Source organism: Ahaetulla prasina, chromosome 3, assembly GCF_028640845.1.
Source record: "Ahaetulla prasina isolate Xishuangbanna chromosome 3, ASM2864084v1, whole genome shotgun sequence".
Classification (NCBI taxonomy): Eukaryota; Metazoa; Chordata; class Lepidosauria; order Squamata; family Colubridae; genus Ahaetulla; species Ahaetulla prasina.
Window position 1 is genome coordinate 131,272,239 of NC_080541.1, and position 20,245 is coordinate 131,292,483.

At 45.6% G+C, this 20,245-nt stretch overlaps 1 protein-coding gene across 1 annotated transcript; it reads left to right on the forward strand.

Annotated features, from left to right (window-relative positions):
* The first annotated feature begins 15,944 nt into the window (after positions 1 to 15,944).
* Positions 15,945 to 18,992, forward strand: LOC131196108 (uncharacterized). The gene is made up of 2 exons (XM_058178542.1): positions 15,945 to 17,086; positions 18,625 to 18,992. Exons 1-2 carry the CDS (start codon positions 16,073 to 16,075, stop codon positions 18,658 to 18,660), a joined length of 1,050 nt encoding a protein of 349 aa, XP_058034525.1. The 5' UTR covers positions 15,945 to 16,072; the 3' UTR covers positions 18,661 to 18,992.
* The last annotated feature ends 1,253 nt before the right edge of the window (positions 18,993 to 20,245 follow it).

A 20,245-nucleotide genomic window follows, 5' to 3' on the forward strand; every position in this document is an offset into this window, starting at 1 on the left:
TATCTACGGGACCGTCTACTGCCGGCCTCTATCTCCCATCGTCCGGTACGTTCCCACAGAGAGGGACTCCTCAGGGTGCCGTCAGCCAAACAGTGTCGACTGGCGGCCCCCAGGGGGAGGGCCTTCTCTGTGGGGGCTCCGACCCTGTGGAATGAACTTCCCCTCGGACTTCGACAATTACCTGACCTTAGGACCTTTCGCCGCGAACTTAAAACTTATTTATTTCGTATGGCTGGACTAGCCTGATTTTTATCTTTATTTGATGGGTTTTTAAAGTTTTGTGATTTTATGGGGGAGTATGTTATTTTAACATTTGGGCATTTAAATTAGTTTTTTAAGGGATGTTTTTAATTATTGTGTGTATTTGTATTTTATCTGCCTGTTCACCGCCCTGAGTCCTTCGGGAGAAGGGCGGTATACAAATTAAAATATTATTATTATTATTATTATTATTATTATTATTATTATTATTATTATTATTATTATTATTATTATTATTATTATTATTATTATTATTATTATTATTCTGAACTCTGGGTTGCTCCAGCAACAGACCACAGTAGCATTGAAGAGATAAGGAGGACTTGACAGGCAATTGCAGCTTCTTTGTAGAGCTGATATCTGTAGCAAGAATAAATTGCTGGCAAATACAGTCAGCTCGTGTGTCTTCTGGGGTGCTGGTTGAGGGAGGCAGAGCACTGGGTTCTAAAACCAAGAAGCAGCTGAATGCCGAGAGTCCTCCATTATGGCCATTCATTTAACAACATTTCAGAGTTATGATGTTGCTAAAAAAAGTGACTTATGATTGGTTCTTTCATTTATGATCACTGCAGTGTCTTCATGCAAGTGATCAAGATTCAGGTGTTTGGCAAATGGCATGTATTTACGATGGTTGCAAGCATCCCAGGCAAAGGTGGGTTTCAGCAGGTTCTGACCAGTTCTGGAGACCCGGTAGTAGAAATTTTGAGTAGTTTGGAGAACTAGTAGTAAAAATTCTGACTGGCCCTGCCCCCATGTATTCTCTGCCTCCCAAGTTCCAGCTGATTGGGAGGAAATGACAGCCCAGGAGCGGAACGGGCGCCAAGGGGATTATGCCTGTACTGTGGGAGCCCGGCCGCCGCTGCTTCTTGCCCCAAGCGAAGTAGAGACGCCGCCCCCGAATCACAGCGTGACCAATCGAGAAACGGAGCAAGCGCGACCTTGGGGAAACCCTAGGTCGGGCACGTACTAAGCCCCCACTGGACGTTGCGAAAGTAGACTCTGGGCCCCCTCGGCATATGATTCTGGACACATGGATATGGTTGGGGAACCAGTCGGACGGGCTCCAAGCACATGCGCTGGTGGACTCAGGGGCCACAACAAACTTTATGGACCAGGCCTTTGTGACCCAGTTTGCGGTACCCGTGGTTCCGGTGGACCCTCCAATGCGGGTAGAGACAATTGATGGACGAGAACTGGTGTCCGGCCCCATTAAATTCGCCACCCAGCCTTTGCGCCTGGCTATTGGGGACCATGAGGAGGCGATCCAGTTTTATGTCACGGCGGACCTTCATTTTCCCTTGGTCCTTGGGTTGGCCTGGCTTCGGACCCACGATCCTCAGGTGGCCTGGTCGCGGAATGCCATCTCTTTCCCAAGTCTGCAGTGCATCGACCACATCCGCCACACCTGTGCCGGCCAGAACGTCCTCACCGCTGCCATCACCTTGCCTCCTGAGCTGATGGACTTCGCCGATGTGTTCAGCGAGAAGGAGGCAGACCGACTACCCCCGCATCGGCCCTACGATTGTCCCGTGGACCTTCTGCCCAATGCACCACTGCCTGTGGGACGCCTGTATTCCATGTCGGAGCCCGAGTTGGCCACCCTCAGGGACTTCCTGGACAAAAATCTGGCCCGAGGGTTCATCTGGCCTTCAAAGTCCCCTCTCTCGGCCCCGGTCCTCTTCGTGAAGAAGAAGACAGGGGACTTGCGCCTGTGCTGTGATTACCGCTGGCTAAACGCCATTACGGTGCAGAATCGCTACCCCCTGCCGCTCATCCCGGAGCTGCTGGAGAGGTTGCGGGAGGCCACGATCTTCACCAAGCTCGATCTCCGGGGGGCCTACAACCTGGTGCAGATGCGAGAAGGAGACGAATGAAAGACAGCATTTGGCACCCGATACGGACACTACGAATACACTGTCATGCCATTTGAGTTGACCAACGCTCCCGCCGTTTTCCAGCACTTCATGAACGACATGTTCCGAGACATGTTGGATCGGTTCGTGGTGATCTGACATCCTGATTTACTCCCGGTTTAGGGAAAGCCACCTTCGACACGTCGGTCTGGTTCTGCAACACTTGTGGGAGCAACAACTCAATGCAAAGCTGGAAAAATGCATCTTCTTCCGGACTTCCATAGAATTCCTCGGGCATATCATCTCGCCTGAGGGCATAGCCATAGCAAAGTAGAAGGTTTGTGTAGCTGGGAAGCCCCTCGTCGGGTGAAGGATGATCAGTGCCTACTGGGCTTCGCCAACTACTACCGGACCTTCATCCCGGGCTTCACCACACTGACGGCTCCACTTACCCAGCTCCTCAGGAAGAAGGTCGCGTTCCGGTGGGGTCCCCCGCAGCAAGAAACATTCACAGCCCTCAAGAAAGCCTTCATCACGGAACCCGTCCTGAGGCATCCCGACCTGTTCCGGCCTTTTGTGGTGGAGACGGACGCGTCCAATGTGGCTCTGGGAGTGGTACTGCTACAGGCTCCGACGAATGGTGGCACACTTTTTCCCTGCGCTTACTACTCCTGGAAACTCAATCCTTCCGAGCGCAATGACACCATCTGGGAAAAAGAGTTGCTGGCTATCAAGGCTGCATTCGAGGCTTGGCGACACCATCTGGAGGGGGCCCGACATTTTGGGTTCTTCAAGACCCTCCATCTGGTGACACGGACCTTTTGGTGGCCCCGAGTGCGGCATGATGTACATGCCTACGTGACATCCTGCGTACCGTGCTGGCAAGCCAAGGCCGCCACGGGGGCCCCTCCCGGGCTCCTCCAGCCCTTGCCGACACCCGACAGACCCTGGGGGGTGATCTCCATGGACTTCCTGACGGACCTGCCGCCGTCCTCTGGGTTCACCACGGTGCTGGTGTGGTGGACATGCTCACCAAGATGGCACACTTCATCCCATGCCGCGGACTGCCACAGCCGCAAAAACGGCCCGTCTCTTCCTGCAGCACATCTTCCGCCTCCATGGTCTACCGGACAGGGTGTGTTGTGTCTTGTCCGGTCTCACCGCAGCCGGGGTCTGCTTATCTGCTCCCAAACATGGAGGAATGTATGCCTCCTGGTCCCAGCCCTGGCTCCATGCCCAAGCAGGCTGCAGAGGAGGGAGCATCCCCCGGCCCCAGCCCTGGCTCCATGCCCAGGCAAACGGAGCAGCTAGACCCCTCCCCCTCCTCCACAGCATGTGAGCCTGAGGAAAGTTTACTTCCAACAGCTGATTGGAGTGACCCTCGCATCAGAAGATTGGATAGGCGGAGGCAACAGAAGGAAGGGAGGGACAGGCCTTAATGAGTGCTGAGTCATGGAGCCACACCCCATGGCCTATATAAAGGATCTGCTTTCTGGCAATCTCTGAGTCAGGCAAAGTCGAACTTATCTTGCTGAAGTCACTTACTGGTCTCCTGCCTGCTCTAAGGACTTTGCTATGACTTTGGGCAGAGCTGCAGAGGCAAGCCTGATTCGGATTTCCCTGAACCGGCCGTCAGCGGAGGAGTGGGACACGACAGGGTGGTTTCGGACCATGGAGTTCAGTTCACAGCTTGCTTCTGGAAGAGCCTGATGGCTGCATTGGAGGTGCAGGTGTGTCTGTCGTCATCGCACCATCCGGAGACCGACAGGGGTACAGAGAAGGTCATCGGTATCCTGGAACAGTATCTCCGTTGCTTCATCAACCAGCAGCAGTACAACTGGGCCGATTACCTGTCCCTGGCGGAGTTTGCTTTTAACAACTCTCAGCACACCTCTACTCAGATGACCCTGTTCTTTGCCAATGTGGGGTACCATCCACGGCTCTTCCCTCTGGCACCACCGGACTCTCCTGTTCCTGAAACGCAGACCTTCTGGCACCACCGGACTTCTCCTGTTCCCGAAACGCAGTAATTCTGGCCTTATCTATAATTTCCTCATTATCTCCAGAGACTTGGCAGGCCCGTGGGTAGACGTGGCCAGGACATTTATCTATGTAAATAAATCAGAAGAGAAGGCCTTGGACTGACTCTTTGTTGGGAGTATTGTGGGAGGGAAACAGAACAATATGCCTCTAACTAGGAATACACAAACAGAACAAGTATGATAAAAAGCCACTGGGTGTTGTGTCTGCGGGTGCCGAGCCGGGTTTCCTGGCAGAGAGTGACTCAGAGAGTGAGGGGGAAGAGCCGACAGGGCTTCTCTCTGCAGAATCTTCCTCTCTGGCTCCACTCCAGATTCTAGAGGCAGGCCAGGTGGAGGAGGAGGAGCTGACACGGCCTCTTTCCTCTGACCCCTCCTTCCCTCTGGCAACACCCCAAGAGCCAGCTGAGGAGGATCAATCATGGCTAGACGCCGAGTGAAGCGTGCACAGCAAAAGGAAGGAAGGGGCCGGCCCAGGGAGTGCTGAGTCACGGAGCCACACCCCTTTGTATATACTTTATACAAAGTATAAATACAAAAGTATATACAAAGTATATACAAAGTATATACTTTGTATATACTTTATACAAAGTATAAAACTGTCATGGACAGTTTTTGTCCATGATGGACAAAAACTGACTTTTGGAAACTTTGGCTGCTTTATTGCAAGACTCAGGAACTGGCTTTTCGGACTTCTGTTTACTTCTGAACTCTGGGTTGCTCCAGCAACAGACCGCAGTAGCATTGAAGAGATAAGGAGGACTTGGCAGGCAATTGCAGCTTCTTTGTAGAGCTGATATCTGTAGCAAGAATAAATTTATTTGCAATCTGTCTCACTGTGGGACTACTCTGTGCAACTAAAGAAGAAACAAAAAGAATGTAAATGAAACAGAAGTAAAATAATAGAATGATAAAATAAACAATGAAAAAGAAAACAAGTATACATCAATATGATACCCAAAAAGATGGATGTGTAGAGAGCAGAACATTGGGGGTGGGGTGGGGTGGAGGTGGAGTCTGGCATCAATCCAGCAGCTGCCTCCATCTATATCTATATCTATATCTATATCTATATCTATATCTATATTTACATCTCTATCTCTGTCTCTATCTAGCTCTAGCTCTATCTATGTGTGTATATGTTGTGTGTGTGTGTGGTCAAGACATTTTTTTTTTTAAAAAAGGGGTCTATCACGTTCTAAGAGGACTAATTAAAAAGTCCTTTGCATTAACTGAATAGATGTTAGCTCATTTTCAAGTGGAACCTCATTAAGGCAAAACCTTCTGCACAAATGTCTCTTTCCAAATAGAACTTCTGGCAATTATTAATGATGTTTCCATGTGAATTACCATCCGCCAAGCTATAAAGCTAAACAAATCCAATATAAACCCAGGGTCGATTATGTCTAGTGGTCTTTTATTTATCTGAAGCCTTAGTTCCTTTTGGAAAGCAATCTCATTTTGAGCAAGTGGGGCTTTCAGAATTAGGGAGCATTGTAGTGAAGGCATTACTGTCAGTATTCGGGGTAGAATGTATCTACCATTTATTATTTATGAATTTGTGAAAATCAGTGCATAACACACAGCTATTTGCATCTCCTCATTTTAGGTTGTTTTTGTACTTTTTTTTAACTTCAAAGAATGAAGAAATAGGTAATTAAACCAAATGAAGTAAATAAAACTCAGTGTTAATAGGATGTAAATAAAGCTTTAAACTAATGAGAAATGAAAAGCCTATTACCTGCTGATGAATACATTGTCAATATTGCTTCATGCTTTCTACTTCTTTGAACATTAAAAAAATTCCAGAGGCTGTGCTTCACATGACCAATTTTTTGAAGAGAAGAGACATAATAAAGCAATAATGTCTTAGAAACAACTATTCTTTTAACAAAAATGAGGGCTAAGTTGCATAAATTTATTCTTTATTTATATCTTGCATTTCTGGACTGCCTATCTCCAATTATAGTGTTGGAAGAAATATCCATCTGGGTTCAGTTCCAAGTGGGGACAAAGACACTGGAAACATGGAGACTGCTTGGAAAGATGGTTTAATGGTGGTCAGGATCACATGGCTTGAGATCCTGAACAGAAAAAGGGCTGAGATCCTGTGTGCTCCCTGGTTTTATGCTTTTTCTGAGCTTTGAACTTTCTGGGGCACAGGAAGAGTATCCTGATTGGTTGTCACACTCCCAGGTGGTCTAGGGGTCTTAGCTAATGTTGTAGGTTGTCTCTCAAGCTTGCTTGAGCCTTGCCATGTGGTAAGATTCTGTTGCTAGATGGGTAGGGGCTAATCCTATCTTTGTCATGTAGACAATGGACTGGCTCAGGCCTTAATGGCCCATTGACAAAGGTGGGGGGAGTTGCTTTGTCTTTAAAACATGTTTCTCCATTTCTCATCCAGGGAAATATATTCTGCCTTTTTAAATATTTTCTAAAATATTTCATTCTTCTAGGAGGGGGGTGGGTGCTAAATTCCTACAATCCCTACTTTTTTTTTTTTTTTTCAAAACATGAGTTTTGAAACATGCTCTTGGCAAAAAATTAAAATTGATCAAATCAGGGAGGCTTGATTGGTGCTTTTAATTTTTCTGATGTGTAGGAATTTAGCACCCACCCCCCTCCTAGAAGAATGAAATATTTTAGAAAATATTTAAAAAGGCAGAATATATTTCCCTGGATGAGAAATGGAGAAACATGTTTTAAAGACAAAGCAGCTCCCTGCAACTTCCTGCCAACCCCCACTTTTGTCAATGGGTCAGAGGTAGAAACTCATTCTCCCCACCTTTGTCAATGGGCAATTAAGGCTTGAGCCAGTCCATTGTCTACATGACAAAGATAGGATTAGCCCCTACCCATCTAGCAACAGAATCTTACCACATGGCAAGGCTCAAGCAAGCTTGAGAGACAACCTACAACATTAGCTAAGACTCCCACCCCCTGGGAGTGTGACAACCAATCAGGATACTCTTCCTGTGCCCCAGAAAGTTCAAAGCTCAGAAAAAGCATAAAGCCAGGGAGCACACAGGATCTCGGCCCTTTTTCTGTTCAGGAACTCAAGCCATGTGATCCTGACCACCATTAAACCATCTTTCCAAGCAGTCTCCATGTTTCCAGTGTCTTTGTCCCCACTTGGAACTGAACCCAGATGGATATTTCTTCCAACAATTGGCACCCGCAGATGGGACTCCAAGCTAACCTAACCAATGGACCTGGCCCAGGTAAGCCTCCCTTGCTAGCAGCAGACCCATTGAGTCTGTGGGTAAGTTTTCCTGGACCTTGGCCATTTGGAACTAGGTTTTAAAGGGGTTTTGAGTGTTGAGCTCAAAGACTGCTTGGAAAGAAGGTGAGTACCTCTAAATTTTAATTTTAAGCATGGAAAAGCATGGGAAATATGTGTATGCCTGCATGTGTGTGAATGAGAGAGCCCTTCTCCCAATCACAGCTGGATTTTGCTTCCTCTGTGCATTTCCTAACCGCAGAAAGACCAAAAGTCTGGAGAGCATGGGGGTTTTGCCAGAGCACAGGACCTTCTGTTAGGGAAGGAAGAAGTGTGTGTGGGATTCCACCTAAGGAAACAGTCTGATTCCACCTCTTTGAGCAACCTCTAGCCGCACCTCTGCCTACTGCTAGCTCCACCGAGCCGTGACCGGTAGGATAGAGAAAGCAAGGGGGGGAAGCCAAACGTGGAACTTTGTGTTTATTAGGAACGGAAGCCGAGCGAGAGGAAAGTAAGTGTGAATGAAGCAATTAAGAGAGTAAAAAAGGAGAAAAAGGAGAAAAAAAAGGAAGCAGGAGATCTGCTTGGGGCCCTGGATGCCCGGAGGCTGCCAGTACTGCCTGGTATGCTAAAAAGGAAGCAGGAAGCAGTGTTGAAGAGGTGCTCGTACCTACTGGCAGGGCAGTAGGTCCTCTGGGATCACCTTTTTTTGATCCAAACTGGAAGCTCCTTAACAGGAAGGTGCCCATACTTCGACAGAAGGGAGTCAAGTCCTTCCCAGAACTTTTTTCTGAAAACTGTAGGAGGATCCACCGGCTAAGCCAAAGTGAAAATAAAACCTCACATCGGAGAGGAAACATGGGAAGCAGTAGCTCGAGGGTGGAGGGAAATCCCTGGAGACCTGCTTGGGGCCTGAGTGCCCGGAGGCTGCCAGTTTTACCTGGTATGCGGAAAAGAAATTGAGGAAATTGTGTAATAAAGATGAGAATAGGAAACAAATTTGGCTAAATAAAGGTACTTAAAAGAAAAGGGAAATATATAAATAGGAATGTTTGGGTTTTTGTTTGTTTTGTTTGTTTGTCTGTCTCTTTCTCTTTTTTCTATTGAACCACGTGGTCAGTCTGTTAAGATTTGTGCCTTCCCTAATTTAACTGAGATTTATGGCGGGAATGATCAGTGTGTGTGTAAATCTCAGAGTTTTGTTTTCCTCTCTTTGTCCTCCTTGTTTTTTATGTGTGTATGTCTGTCTTTGTGGGACCTTGAGGTAATTATAACTGTAAAATGTATCTGATCTCTAGAGACAAGAATTTTAAATTGTTAGGGAAAAAGAAAAACAAAAGATTGAAGCAATGAAAATGGTGAAAAGAGAGAGAGAGAAAAAAGAAAGAAAGAGCCTTTACCCTGTTTTCGTGTGGCCACCGGAAACTGGGTACAAAGAATTTTTTATTTCTGTTTTTTTCTCCTTCTCTCTCTTTATCTTAAAATAACAACTCAAGTTTATGAGGAAATGTTTTAAGTTCACTTACAAGGAGAAAAAAAATCAGTCTTGCATTTACTGTGTGTTTAAATGATTTTACCTGTTCATCCTCTTCCTGAAGTATGTGAAGTTTTTTTTCTTTCTCATCAGTTGTGTCTCCATTTTGTTGAAACTGCATTATCTTTTAGTAACTGCAATACTGATGTGTTGTTTCTTTTCAAACTCTGCCTGCAAGATATCTACCCCCCCCTTTTTTTTAATCCTGTTACAATGCCTTTCCTGAGAAGATTACCCACAAAAGTGGGGAGGAGATCCTGTTCTAATGTCTTTCAGCCCTGAAAAGATGACTCTGCAACTGTGGAAGCAGAGCACATGGTTCCAGATGCTGCCCCCAGAGGAGACCTTCCATTTGTTGGAGCCAGGAATTGAGTTTGAATCCAGCCCCCACTGAAAGTCATCACAGCAACCAGAGTGGAGCAGACCTTCCAAGCCTGACTAACCAGCCTTATTACCAAGCATGCTACCCAGCAGACATGAAAAAAAGGACCCTGAGATGTACAAGTAAAGACTAAAAGACTCTTTTCAATTCCCAGAAGACAACTGGAAAGACTATGGGGGAGGTGGAAAATTCATTGTAAGGTTTTCTTTCTTGTCTCATTTACATTGTAATCAGTCTAAAGTACTCATGTAAGGATTGTATTTGAGTGGCTACCACAGCAAGTTCTGAACACCTTAGATTTTTGTCTGGTGGGAGGGAAATATGTCCAAAATGTTTGTATTGCCTGTATTGTAAAAGTAGCTGCATACACAGGCACACACAGAGAGACACACCATTCAGAATTAGACTGAAACTATTCCCTTCACTTACCTCCACACAAGACTTCTAGGTTGATTTTTGCTCTGTGGCACTAAAAGCCCAAGGAGTCAGATCTCCCTGCTAATTCCATGGGGGAGGGGCATCCCCCTCAGGCAATTCCTCTCTTGAAGAGATAGCAGAAAAAGTGATATCCAAAACCCAAGCCCTGACTATGACTCACAAATGATGCTGCCCAGTTGCCCAGTAAAGCAAGATATGTTGCACTGGTGGTCTCATGAGTAGAAGTCCCAGGGCTCATTGTGTGTAATTTAAAAAAAAGAAAGAAAGGAAAAAGCCTGGATTGCACACTGATTAACCTCAATTTGGACTAAAAAAAATCTTGGATAGACTAAAGTAAGAGCTAGGGCAGGTTCAGTAACCAACCCTTGGAAATGGGCAGCCTGTAATTTAAAGGAAAACCATGGCTGTGAAAATTTTGGGATGTGTGCTTGCTTGAAACCTGACTGGAAGCTCACAGAAAGTGATATCTAACAGCTGAAATTAATTGGCATAGAAAATTGGATACTGTAAAATTCTTACCAGAACTTTTCCCCTGGCTGCTAGACCTTCATGGTTGAAAGCTTTTGGGAGCCACTGAAGGAATCTTTTTTCTGTTGTCTCTATCAATGGCTTCCTTTGCATCAGAAAAATTAAAAGCACCCACTGATTTGATCATTTTAATTTTTTGCCAAGAGCATGTTTCAAAACTCACGTTTTGAAAAAAAAAAAAAAGTAGGGATTGTAGGAATTTAGCACCCACCCCCCTCCTAGAAGAATGAAATATTTTAGAAAATATTTAAAAGGCAGAATATATTTCCCTGGATGAGAAATGGAGAAACATGTTTTAAAGACAAAGCAGCTCCCTGCAACTTCCTGCCAACCCCCACTTTTGTCAATGGGTCAGAGGTAGAAACTCATTCTCCCCACCTTTGTCAATGGGCAATTCAACATCATCATGACAAAGATAGATTAGACCCATCTAGCAACAGAATCTTACCACGTGGCAAGGCTCAAACAAGCTTGAGAGACAACCTACAACATTAGCTAAGACTCCCACCCCCTGGGAGTGTGACAACCAATCAGGATACTCTTCCTGTGCCCCAGAAAGTTCAAAGCTCAGAAAAAGCATAAAGCCAGGGAGCACACAGGATCTCGGCCCTTTTTCTGTTCAGGAACTCAAGCCATGTGATCCTGACCACCATTAAACCATCTTTCCAAGCAGTCTCCATGTTTCCAGTGTCTTTGTCCCCACTTGGAACTGAACCCAGATGGGGATTTCTTCCAACAGATGCAAAGGAAGCTATTGATAGAGACAACAGAAAAAAAAGATTCCTTCAGTGGTTCCATAGAAGACAGAGAAAAAGACAAACAAGCAAACAAAACAAACAGAAACCCAAACATTCCCATTTATATATTTCCCTTTTCTTTTAAGTACCTTTATTTAGCCAAATTTGTTTCCTATTCTCATCTCTTAGCAAAGCCCATTTATTACACAATTTCCTCAATTTCTTTTTTCGCATACCAGGCAAAACTGGCAGCCTGCGGGCATCCAAGGCCCCATTTCGCATACCAGGCAAAACTGGCAGCCTGCGGGCATCCAAGGCCCCAAGCAGGTTTCTAGGGATTTCCACCCTCGAGCTACTGCTTCCATGTTTCCCTCTCCGATGTGAGGTTTTATTTTCACTTTGGCTTAGCTGGGTAGTCCCTCCTACAGTTTTCAGGAAAAAAAAAGGTTCTGGGAAGGACTTTGACTCCATTCTGTTGAAGTATGGGCCCCTTCCTGTTAAGGGAGCTCCGTTTTGGATCAAAAAGGTGATCCCAGAGGACCTACTGCCCCTCCAGAAGGTATGAGCACCTCCTAGATTCTGCTTTCTGCTTTGCTTTCTCTAAAATACACTAGTAATCTTTATTCTTTTTAATTGTCCCCTTCACACTCAGTTTCCTTTTACTTGGCTCCCGTTCCTGATAAACACAAAGTTTCCTTGCTTTCTCTAGCCTACGGTCACGGCTTGGTGGAGCTAGCAGTAGGCAGAGGTGTGGCTAGAGGTTGCTCAAGAGGTGGAATCAGACTGTTTCCTCAGGTGGAATCCCACACACTCTTCTTCCTGCCCTAACAGAAGGTCCTGTGCTCTGGCAAAACCCCCATGCTCTCCAGACTTTTGGTCTTTCTGCGGTTAGGAAATGCACAGAGGAAGCAAGATCCAGCTATGATTGGGAGAAGGGCTCTCTCATTCACACACATGCAGGCATACACATATTTCCCATACTTTTCCATGCTTTAAAATTAAAATTTAGAGGTACTCACCTTCTTTCCAAGCAGTCTTTGAGCTCAACACTCAAAACCCCTTTAAAACCTAGTTCCAAATGGCCAAGGTCCAGGAAAACTTACCCACAGACTCAATGGGTCTGCTGCTAGCAAGGGAGGCTTACCTGGGCCAGGTCCATTGGTTAAAGAGTCCCATCTGTGGGTGCCAATTGTTGGAAAAAATATCCATCTGGGTTCAGTTCCAAGTGGGGACAAAGACACTGGAAACATGGAGACTGCTTGGAAAGATGGTTTAATGGTGGTCAGGATCACATGGCTTGAGATCCTGAACAGAAAAAGGGCTGAGATCCTATGTGCTCCCTGGTTTTATGCTTTTTCTGAGCTTTGAACTTTCTGGGGCACAGGAAGAGTATCCTGATTGGTTGTCAAACTCCCAGGTGGTCTAGGGGTCTTAGCTAATGTTGTAGGTTGTCTCTCAAGCTTGCTTGAGCCTTGCCATGTGGTAAGATTCTGTTGCTAGATGGGTAGGGGCTAATCCTATCTTTGTCATGTAGACAATGGACTGGCTCAGGCCTTAATGGCCCATTGACAAAGGTGGGGGGAGTTGCTTTGTCTTTAAAACATGTTTCTCCATTTCTCATCCAGGGAAATATATTCTGCCTTTTAAATATTTTCTAAAATATTTCATTCTTCTAGGAGGGGGGTGGGTGCTAAATTCCTACAATAGGAATCGAAGAACTGCAGGCACTCTCATAGATTAAGACACCTCCAGTTTCTTGCACTGTTCTTCCTAGGTATGCATAAATTTCTCTGGACTTGAACTGAGTTTGATTCTTAGCAACTCACATTCATGCAGTTTTCTTATATAGGAAGAAAAATCCAGTTCGGTGTCAAGCTGGGAGAAAAACACTGGAAATAAAATGGAGGCTGCTTATAGGGAAAGAAGGTTTCTGCTTATTTGGTTTCCAGAAACTTCAGTGACAGCAGCCTGTTTCTGGGGTGGATGACAAAATGGCTGAGTGAATGGATGGATTTTTATAGGGGTTTGGTGATTGAGTTGCTCCAGGGGTTGTGCAACTTAGTACTAGCTTTGTGTCTTTTGCTATTCTAATTGTGGTGCGTAAATCTTATTATATCCTAAAGGTCATGTCCTGTCCTTAGAATTTGGGTGAGGGAATGTAAATTCTTAATCCCATCAGTTCCAGTCTTCTGTGGGAGCTTGTGTCTGAAGGTGTTTATGAATACCAGTTGATGAATGGAGTGGCCTAGTCTTTCTGAATGGATACAAAATCTCCATTCCAAAAGACCAGTCTATTCTGCTTGAGGCTGTTTTCCTACTGCAGGAAGACTGGGGTTGCTTTCTGCCTTTAAGAACATGTTTCTCTATTTCTCCTTTGGGGAAATATTCTATCCTGTCTCTTTTTAATATTAATAATAAAGAATATTGTAATCTGGAAACGTATGGGGCTTCCTTCCTACTTAGTAATAGTGTAAAAGTGACTTGTCATTTTCTCCTTCTAGGATTTTATTACTTCTTCCAGTCTTAATATTTCCTAAACACGTTACCAGATCCTACCCTGCTTAGGTTTTCAAGGTCAGCTAGTGTTTTCACTTTGCTGGCTTTAGTACTCCTGATGTTGGTTGTCCTTTTCAAGTTTAGAAAAGGAAAAAAAATCTCCAAAAGTCTGTTAACTTTTATCTCCCCCAAATTTTACCTCTCATTTTTGTTTAATAGCAATATGTAGCAAAACTTTGTTTAGTCCCTGCAAGCAATCTGAATGAATCACAGTTCTGGGCCATGAAGCAGCATTAAGTCTTCCAAAAGCTAAAAGGGTTAAAAAAACAATTTTTGCAAATTTCAATACACTTTCATCTAATCCAACCTTTCAGGAACTGGAAATTTGACAGCAATCCAACTTCAATTTTTCTGAATCTTAGAATCATTTTTTTTCCCAGTTAAAATTACTTAAATGTATTGAACAGATGTATATTTAGAGCAGGGGTGAAATCCAGCAGGTTCTGACAGGTTCTGGAGAACCAGTAGTGGAAATTTTGAGCAGTTCAGAGAACCGGTAGTATAAATTTTGAGTAGTTCGGAGAACCGGCAAATACTCTGGTTGGCTCCAGAGTAGGGATGGAATGGGGTTTTTGCAATATCCTTCCCCTGCCATGCCCAGCAAGCCATGCGCACAGAACCAGAAGTTTAAAAAAATTGTATTTCACCACTGGTTTAGAGAAAGAAAATCATATGCAAATCATTGAGATGGATTTTGAACAGTGCAAATCAATAAGAATTCAGGTGATCCCTGCTTAGAGTTACCACTAGATTGTCTATTTTAGTGGTAGTCAACCTGGTCCCTACCACCCACTAGTGGGCATTCTAGCTTTCATGGTAGACAGTAGGGGTTTTGTCCAATACTGAAGCACTTTCCTTTTTTTTTTAATTTAATTGATTTTTTAAAAAATTTTCATAGCATTATTTAAAAACATTTTCATTAGGTTTTCATAAAATTCCCTGTGACAATTTAAATTTCTGAAAATATACTATTTGTATCGCCTGCGCATAAGTTTAGTTCACATTACGTAACTGAAACTAAATGGCGCTATAATGCGACCACAAACAAAAGAGTCTTGTCCCAGAATAGCTCGCGCATCTCCACCCACACCACCCAGCTGTAACAGACAAGCAGAGCTGGTAGCTGGCACCCCCCCAAACCTAATCCACGATGTGCGAGAGGCATGCACAGATGATGATACACAGCGCATTACTGTAGAACCGGTGGGCGGTTAGAACATTTTACTACTAACAGAGATACAAAAGTGGGCGGTAGGTATAAAAAGGTTGACTACCCCTGGTCTATTTTGTCGACCAACAAGAACAACAACAACAAAAATCTGCAAAGCACTCTTTCATGTTTTTGTTTTCTTTTTCTGGCTGTGATCCTACCACCAAATTGAATTACTCCAGCCGTTAGCGAAACATCTGAATGTGCTTAACAGCTAGTTGTCACTAGTCATCACTGCTCATTTTAAACCATCAGGGGCTACATTAGATGCTAGTTTTGTAGTGGGCTAGAGATGTTTGTTCACAATGCAGAGCTTTAACAATTGTCTGCATAAATCTCAATGAAGTGCACAGATACAATACAGTATGAATAAAAGATCTTATCATGACTGCATAGTAGTTTCTGGCCTATTGTCTTTTTACTTTCCATTTTCATGAATATGCTTGAACTTTAATGGAAAATTATAGTTTAGATTTGTTTTCTCTTCCTTAATTCAGTAATGGATAAACTGAGCATAGTTTCAAAATGCACATTTTCTGATATTTTGACACAGTTAAATGACAAGAATTGCATCTCAAATTATTAATATAATTGACATCTTAAGTAACTAAAACATATTAAGTACATCAAAAGACCCAGTAGCTCAATAAAAAAAAATCATCTACACCATAGAATGCAAGGATGTTTAATGGCAACTATGTAGGACAGACGGAGGGAGTCAATATAGTGCATCCATGAACCCCAAGTAGCAGTCAAAATACATAATGAAATTCCTTAATTTCGCAATAAATGGATATACTCAACCACAATTTCAATTGGGAAACTGTGAGCATCCTAGTCCAAGCCAAATCCCAAAATCCTGAATTCATAGAATTCAGCTATCAATGGACACATAGAAATAAATCATATTTAGCACACTATTCAGCAAAAAAGCTAAGAAGGAAATAAAAAGACCAGCGCACATTTCCTCCAAGCCATCCACATAAGCAAGGATTAACACCAACAGTCAATAATATAATACTTCAAAGAACCACTAAGGAGGAAACGACACACTCTCCCCAATACAGGCAGCGCAAACTACTGTACAAAAACAGAGAGCTAATCTTACATTCACTATCACTGTAAATGATACCTAGTTAGGTAATGAAATAGTTGCAAGCCAACAATGGGAGGGGCAGATATGGCGGAAGGGGGGGATCGTATCATCCTGGGGGGGCGCGCGCTCGATGTTTGCAGGCGATCGCGCGCCCCGATCCCCCTTCCTTCTCCCGTTTCCCGGATGGTCAAGACCCTCAGAGCCTGGGCCTTCGGCTTATGCTGTGCAACGCCCGGTCCGTGGTCAATAAGGCCCCCCTAATACACGATCTTATTCAGGGGGGTGCCGCGGACCTTATAGGCATTACGGAAACCTGGTTGGGCACTGAAGGGGGCGTGCCCCTTGTGGAAATATGCCCACCTGGTTTCCGGGCACTTCATCAGCCGAGGGCTCAGGGTAGGGGTGGGGGAGTGGCGGTTGTTATTAGGGAGAGCCTAGAGCCGAGGGAGACCACTGTACCTCAGATTGCCGGGTGTGAATCCCTCTTTGTGAGGTGGGGTCATAGGTGTCAGATGGGCTTGTTTGTCGTGTACCTGGCTCCTTGCTACGTGACAGCTGCCCTGCCTGAGCTCCTGGAGGTGTTGGCTGGGGTGGCGGTGGAGACCCCCAGACTTATTGTCATGGGGGATTTCAACTTGCCATCTTCCGGCACATCATCGACAGCAGCTCGGGAGTTCATGGCTTCCATGACGGCCTTGGACCTGACTCAAGTAGTTGATGGCCCTACTCACACTGGGGGTGGCACACTGGACTTGATTTTTATCTCTGGTCAGTGGTTGAAGGATCTGGACTTGAGGGATGTAGTCACGGAAACTTTGTCATGGTCAGATCACTCTCTCCTTCGTCTAGACTTTCTGACCGCTACTCACCGCCGCAGGGAGACGGAACCAATACGTTGGTTCCGTCCCAGGCGCCTGATGGACCCGGAGAGGTTCCAGACGGAGCTTGGGCCATTTCCTGAGGGTCTGGCTCACGGCACGGCTGAGGAACTAGTCGCGGCCTGGGAACGGGCCGCGGCTGGGGCTTTAGACCGTGTCGTGCCTTTGCGGCCTCTGACCCGGCGTAGATCCCAACCGGCTCCTTGGGTCTCCGAGGAGCTGAGGGGGATGAAACGCCGGAGAAGACGCCTAGAGAGTTTGTGGAGGTCCAGTCATTCAGAGGCTGATCGGACACAAGTGAGGTCCTATAGTAGGACCTACCTTGTGGCACTGAGGGAAGCGAGACGTTGCTACGTCTCGTCCCTCATTGCGTCGGCAGATAACCACCCGGCCGCCCTTTTTCGGGTGACTCGCTCCCTCCTTCACCAGGGGGAGCGGGATGACCCGTTGCAGGGACGTGCTGAGGAGTTTAACGGTTATCTATACGATAAAATCGTTCAGCTTCGGGACGGTCTGGACCAAAATTGCGGGGATCCAGATGGGGCGTCTGAGGGCGGTCTTGGTGACATTGTTTGGGATGAGTTTGACCCTGTGGCTCCCGAGGACATGGACAGGTTGCTGGGTAGATTGAATGCCACCACGTGTTTACTGGACCCATGCCCCTCCTGGTTGGTACTGGCCTCTCAGGAGGTGACACGAGGCTGGCTCCAGGCAATTACGAGTGCTTCTTTGTTGGAGGGAGTCTTTCCGGCCGCCTTGAAAGAGGCGGTGGTGAGGCCCCTCCTCAAGAAGCCCTCCCTGGACCCGGCTGTTTTAGGTAATTATCGTCCGGTCTCCAACCTTCGCTTCGCGGCGAAGGTTGTAGAGAGTGTGGTGGCAGGTCAGTTTCCCCAGCACCTGGAGGAAACTGTCTATCTAGACCCGTTCCAGTCCGGTTTCCGGCCCGGATACAGCACTGAGACGGCTTTGGTCGCGTTGGTGGATGATCTCTGGAGGGCCAGGGATAGGGGGTGTTCCTCCGCCCTGGTCCTATTAGACCTCGCAGCGGCTTTTGATACCATCGACCATGATATCCTGCTGCGCCGATTGGAGGGATTGGGAGTGGGAGGCACCGTTTATCGGTGGTTCTCCTCCTATCTCTCCAACCGGTCGCAGACAGTGTTGACGGGAGGGCAGAGGTCGGCGCCTCACTTGTGGGGTGCCGCAGGGGTCGATTCTCTCGCCCCTCCTGTTCAACATCTATATGAAGCCGCTGGGTGAGATCATCAGTGGCTTCAGTGTGAGGTACCAGCTGTACGCTGATGACACTCAGCTGTACTTTTCCACACCGGGCCACCCCAATGAAGCTATCGAAGTGCTGTCCCGGTGTCTGGAGGCCGTACGGGTCTGGATGGGGAGAAACAGGCTCAAGCTCAATCCCTCCAAGACAGTGTGGCTGTGGATGCCGGCATCCCGGTACAGTCAGCTGAGTCCTCGACTGACTGTCGGGGGCGAGTCATTGGCCCCGATGGAGAGGGTGCGCAACTTAGGCATCCTCCTGGATGAACGGCTGTCTTTTGAAGATCATTTGACGGCCGTCTCCAGGAGAGCTTTTTACCAGGTTCGCCTGGTCCGCCAGTTGCGCCCCTTTCTAGACCGGGATGCCCTATGCACGGTCACTCACACCCTCGTGACGTCTCGTCTGGGTTACTGCAATGCTCTCTACATGGGGCTCCCCTTGAAGGGCATCTGGAGGCTCCAGTTAGTTCAGAATGCGGCTGCGCGGGTGATAGAGGGAGCCCCTCGTGGCACCCATGTGACACCTCTCCTGCGCAGACTGCACTGGCTACCTGTGGCTTTCCGGGTGCGCTTCAAGATGTTAGTAACTATCTTTAAAGCGCTCCATGGCATAGGGCCGGGCTATTTACGGGACCGCCTGCTGCTACTGAATACCTCTCACCGACCCGTGTGCTCTCACAGAGAGGGACTCCTCAGGGTGCCGTCGGCTAGGCAGTGCCGTCTGGCGACACCCAGGGGAAGGGCCTTCTCTGTGGGGGCTCCCACCCTCTGGAACGAACTCCCCCCAGGACTTCGTCAACTTCCGGACCTCCGAACCTTCCGCCGCGAGCTTAAAACACATCTATTCGTTTGCGCAGGACTGGACTAGGTTTTTAAATGTAGATTTTAATGGGTTTTATTATATATATTGTTTTTAATTATCTGGCTGCATCTAATAAGTTTTTTAATGGATATTTTATTTTTGTATTTATATGTATTTTATTTGCCTGTGCACTGCCCTGAGTCCCTAGGGAGATAGGGCGGTATACAAATTTGAATAAATAAATAAATAAATAAATAAATAAATTAAGCTTGGAGAATCACATTATGGTTTGAGAGCGGGACTTTGAGATAGCTGTATTCTAGTGCCCTGTAGGCTGCTAAAAGAAATATTCAGGAAAAAAAAATGTTGCAGTGCCAGAGAGCTATAAATGGGAAGAACTGTGCCATTAGATTGCTACATACCCTTGAGTTTCTACCATTTATTTTGTTAACCTTACATCAAGCTTTCTCAATTCTTTCCAGTTTTTTTTTTTTTTTTGGTTTTTTTTTTTTTTTTGGAGCTTGTTATCATTATACAAGAAATAAGGGCATGTCCACTAATTTCTTTTAACAAAGATAAATCTGATTCCCAAACACTATTTCAAATTCTTGCATTGTCGACAGCAAACTGAATCAATCAATTGATCTAAGCAGTACATTATGCAGTGAATAATGAGACAGTAGTTATAGAATAGTTAAAATTACTCTGAAATGTTTGGCTGCTTGCCTTTCAACTCCTTCTTCAGTTATTAGCTGAGCTGTTGCAATAACATGGCATGTTTCCAAGTACTCTAGCTGCTGAAGATAAAAAATAATCAATTCTTCATTAGAAAATTTAGGCCTCTCAAATATTACTTGCCAGATAAAATGAATGGGAGTGTGTCGCTACATACTTACTCTGCTTCCAGTCTTTCCATTTGCATTTGGATGGATGGAAAGAGAGCATGCTGGTCTAAAATGGCCTTCATATCTCATCTGGAAGAGCTCTTTTTACATTTTTATGTTTAGTAAAAAAATGTAGGCTGGATTTTGTGTGTGCTAAGCTCTTTGCTAGAAAGAAGAATTAATTGCAACACTCATAATATCTTCTACTGTTCTTAACAAAGACCATTAAGAAGAGGACATAGGGATGCATAGCATTATTTAAGAGAATTATCACTCTGAAGAATCTATACTATCCTATTTAATATTTTTCTACCACTAGCAATCTATCTACTTTATTTATCTGCACACACAATAAATACTTTATTTATCTGCACACTGCTGAATGTTTTCATAGGTGAAAGGTAACGGTTCCCTTCGAACATATGTGCTCGTTGTTCCTGATTCTAGAGGCCAGTGCTCATTTCCATTTCAAAGCCAAAGAGCCAGTGCTGTCTGAAGATATCTCCGTGGTCATGTGGCCGACATGACTAAATGCCAAAGGCGCCCAGA

Bases quoted from the DNA above. Each gene is read 5' to 3' on its own strand.
- LOC131196108 (XM_058178542.1), top strand. From the start codon at position 16,073: ATGCTGTGCAACGCCCGGTCCGTGGTCAATAAGGCCCCCCTAATACAC. The intron at 17,087-18,624 runs GTCTCGTCCCTC...TCCATGGCATAG, and splicing joins GGGAAGCGAGACGTTGCTAC to GGCCGGGCTATTTACGGGAC.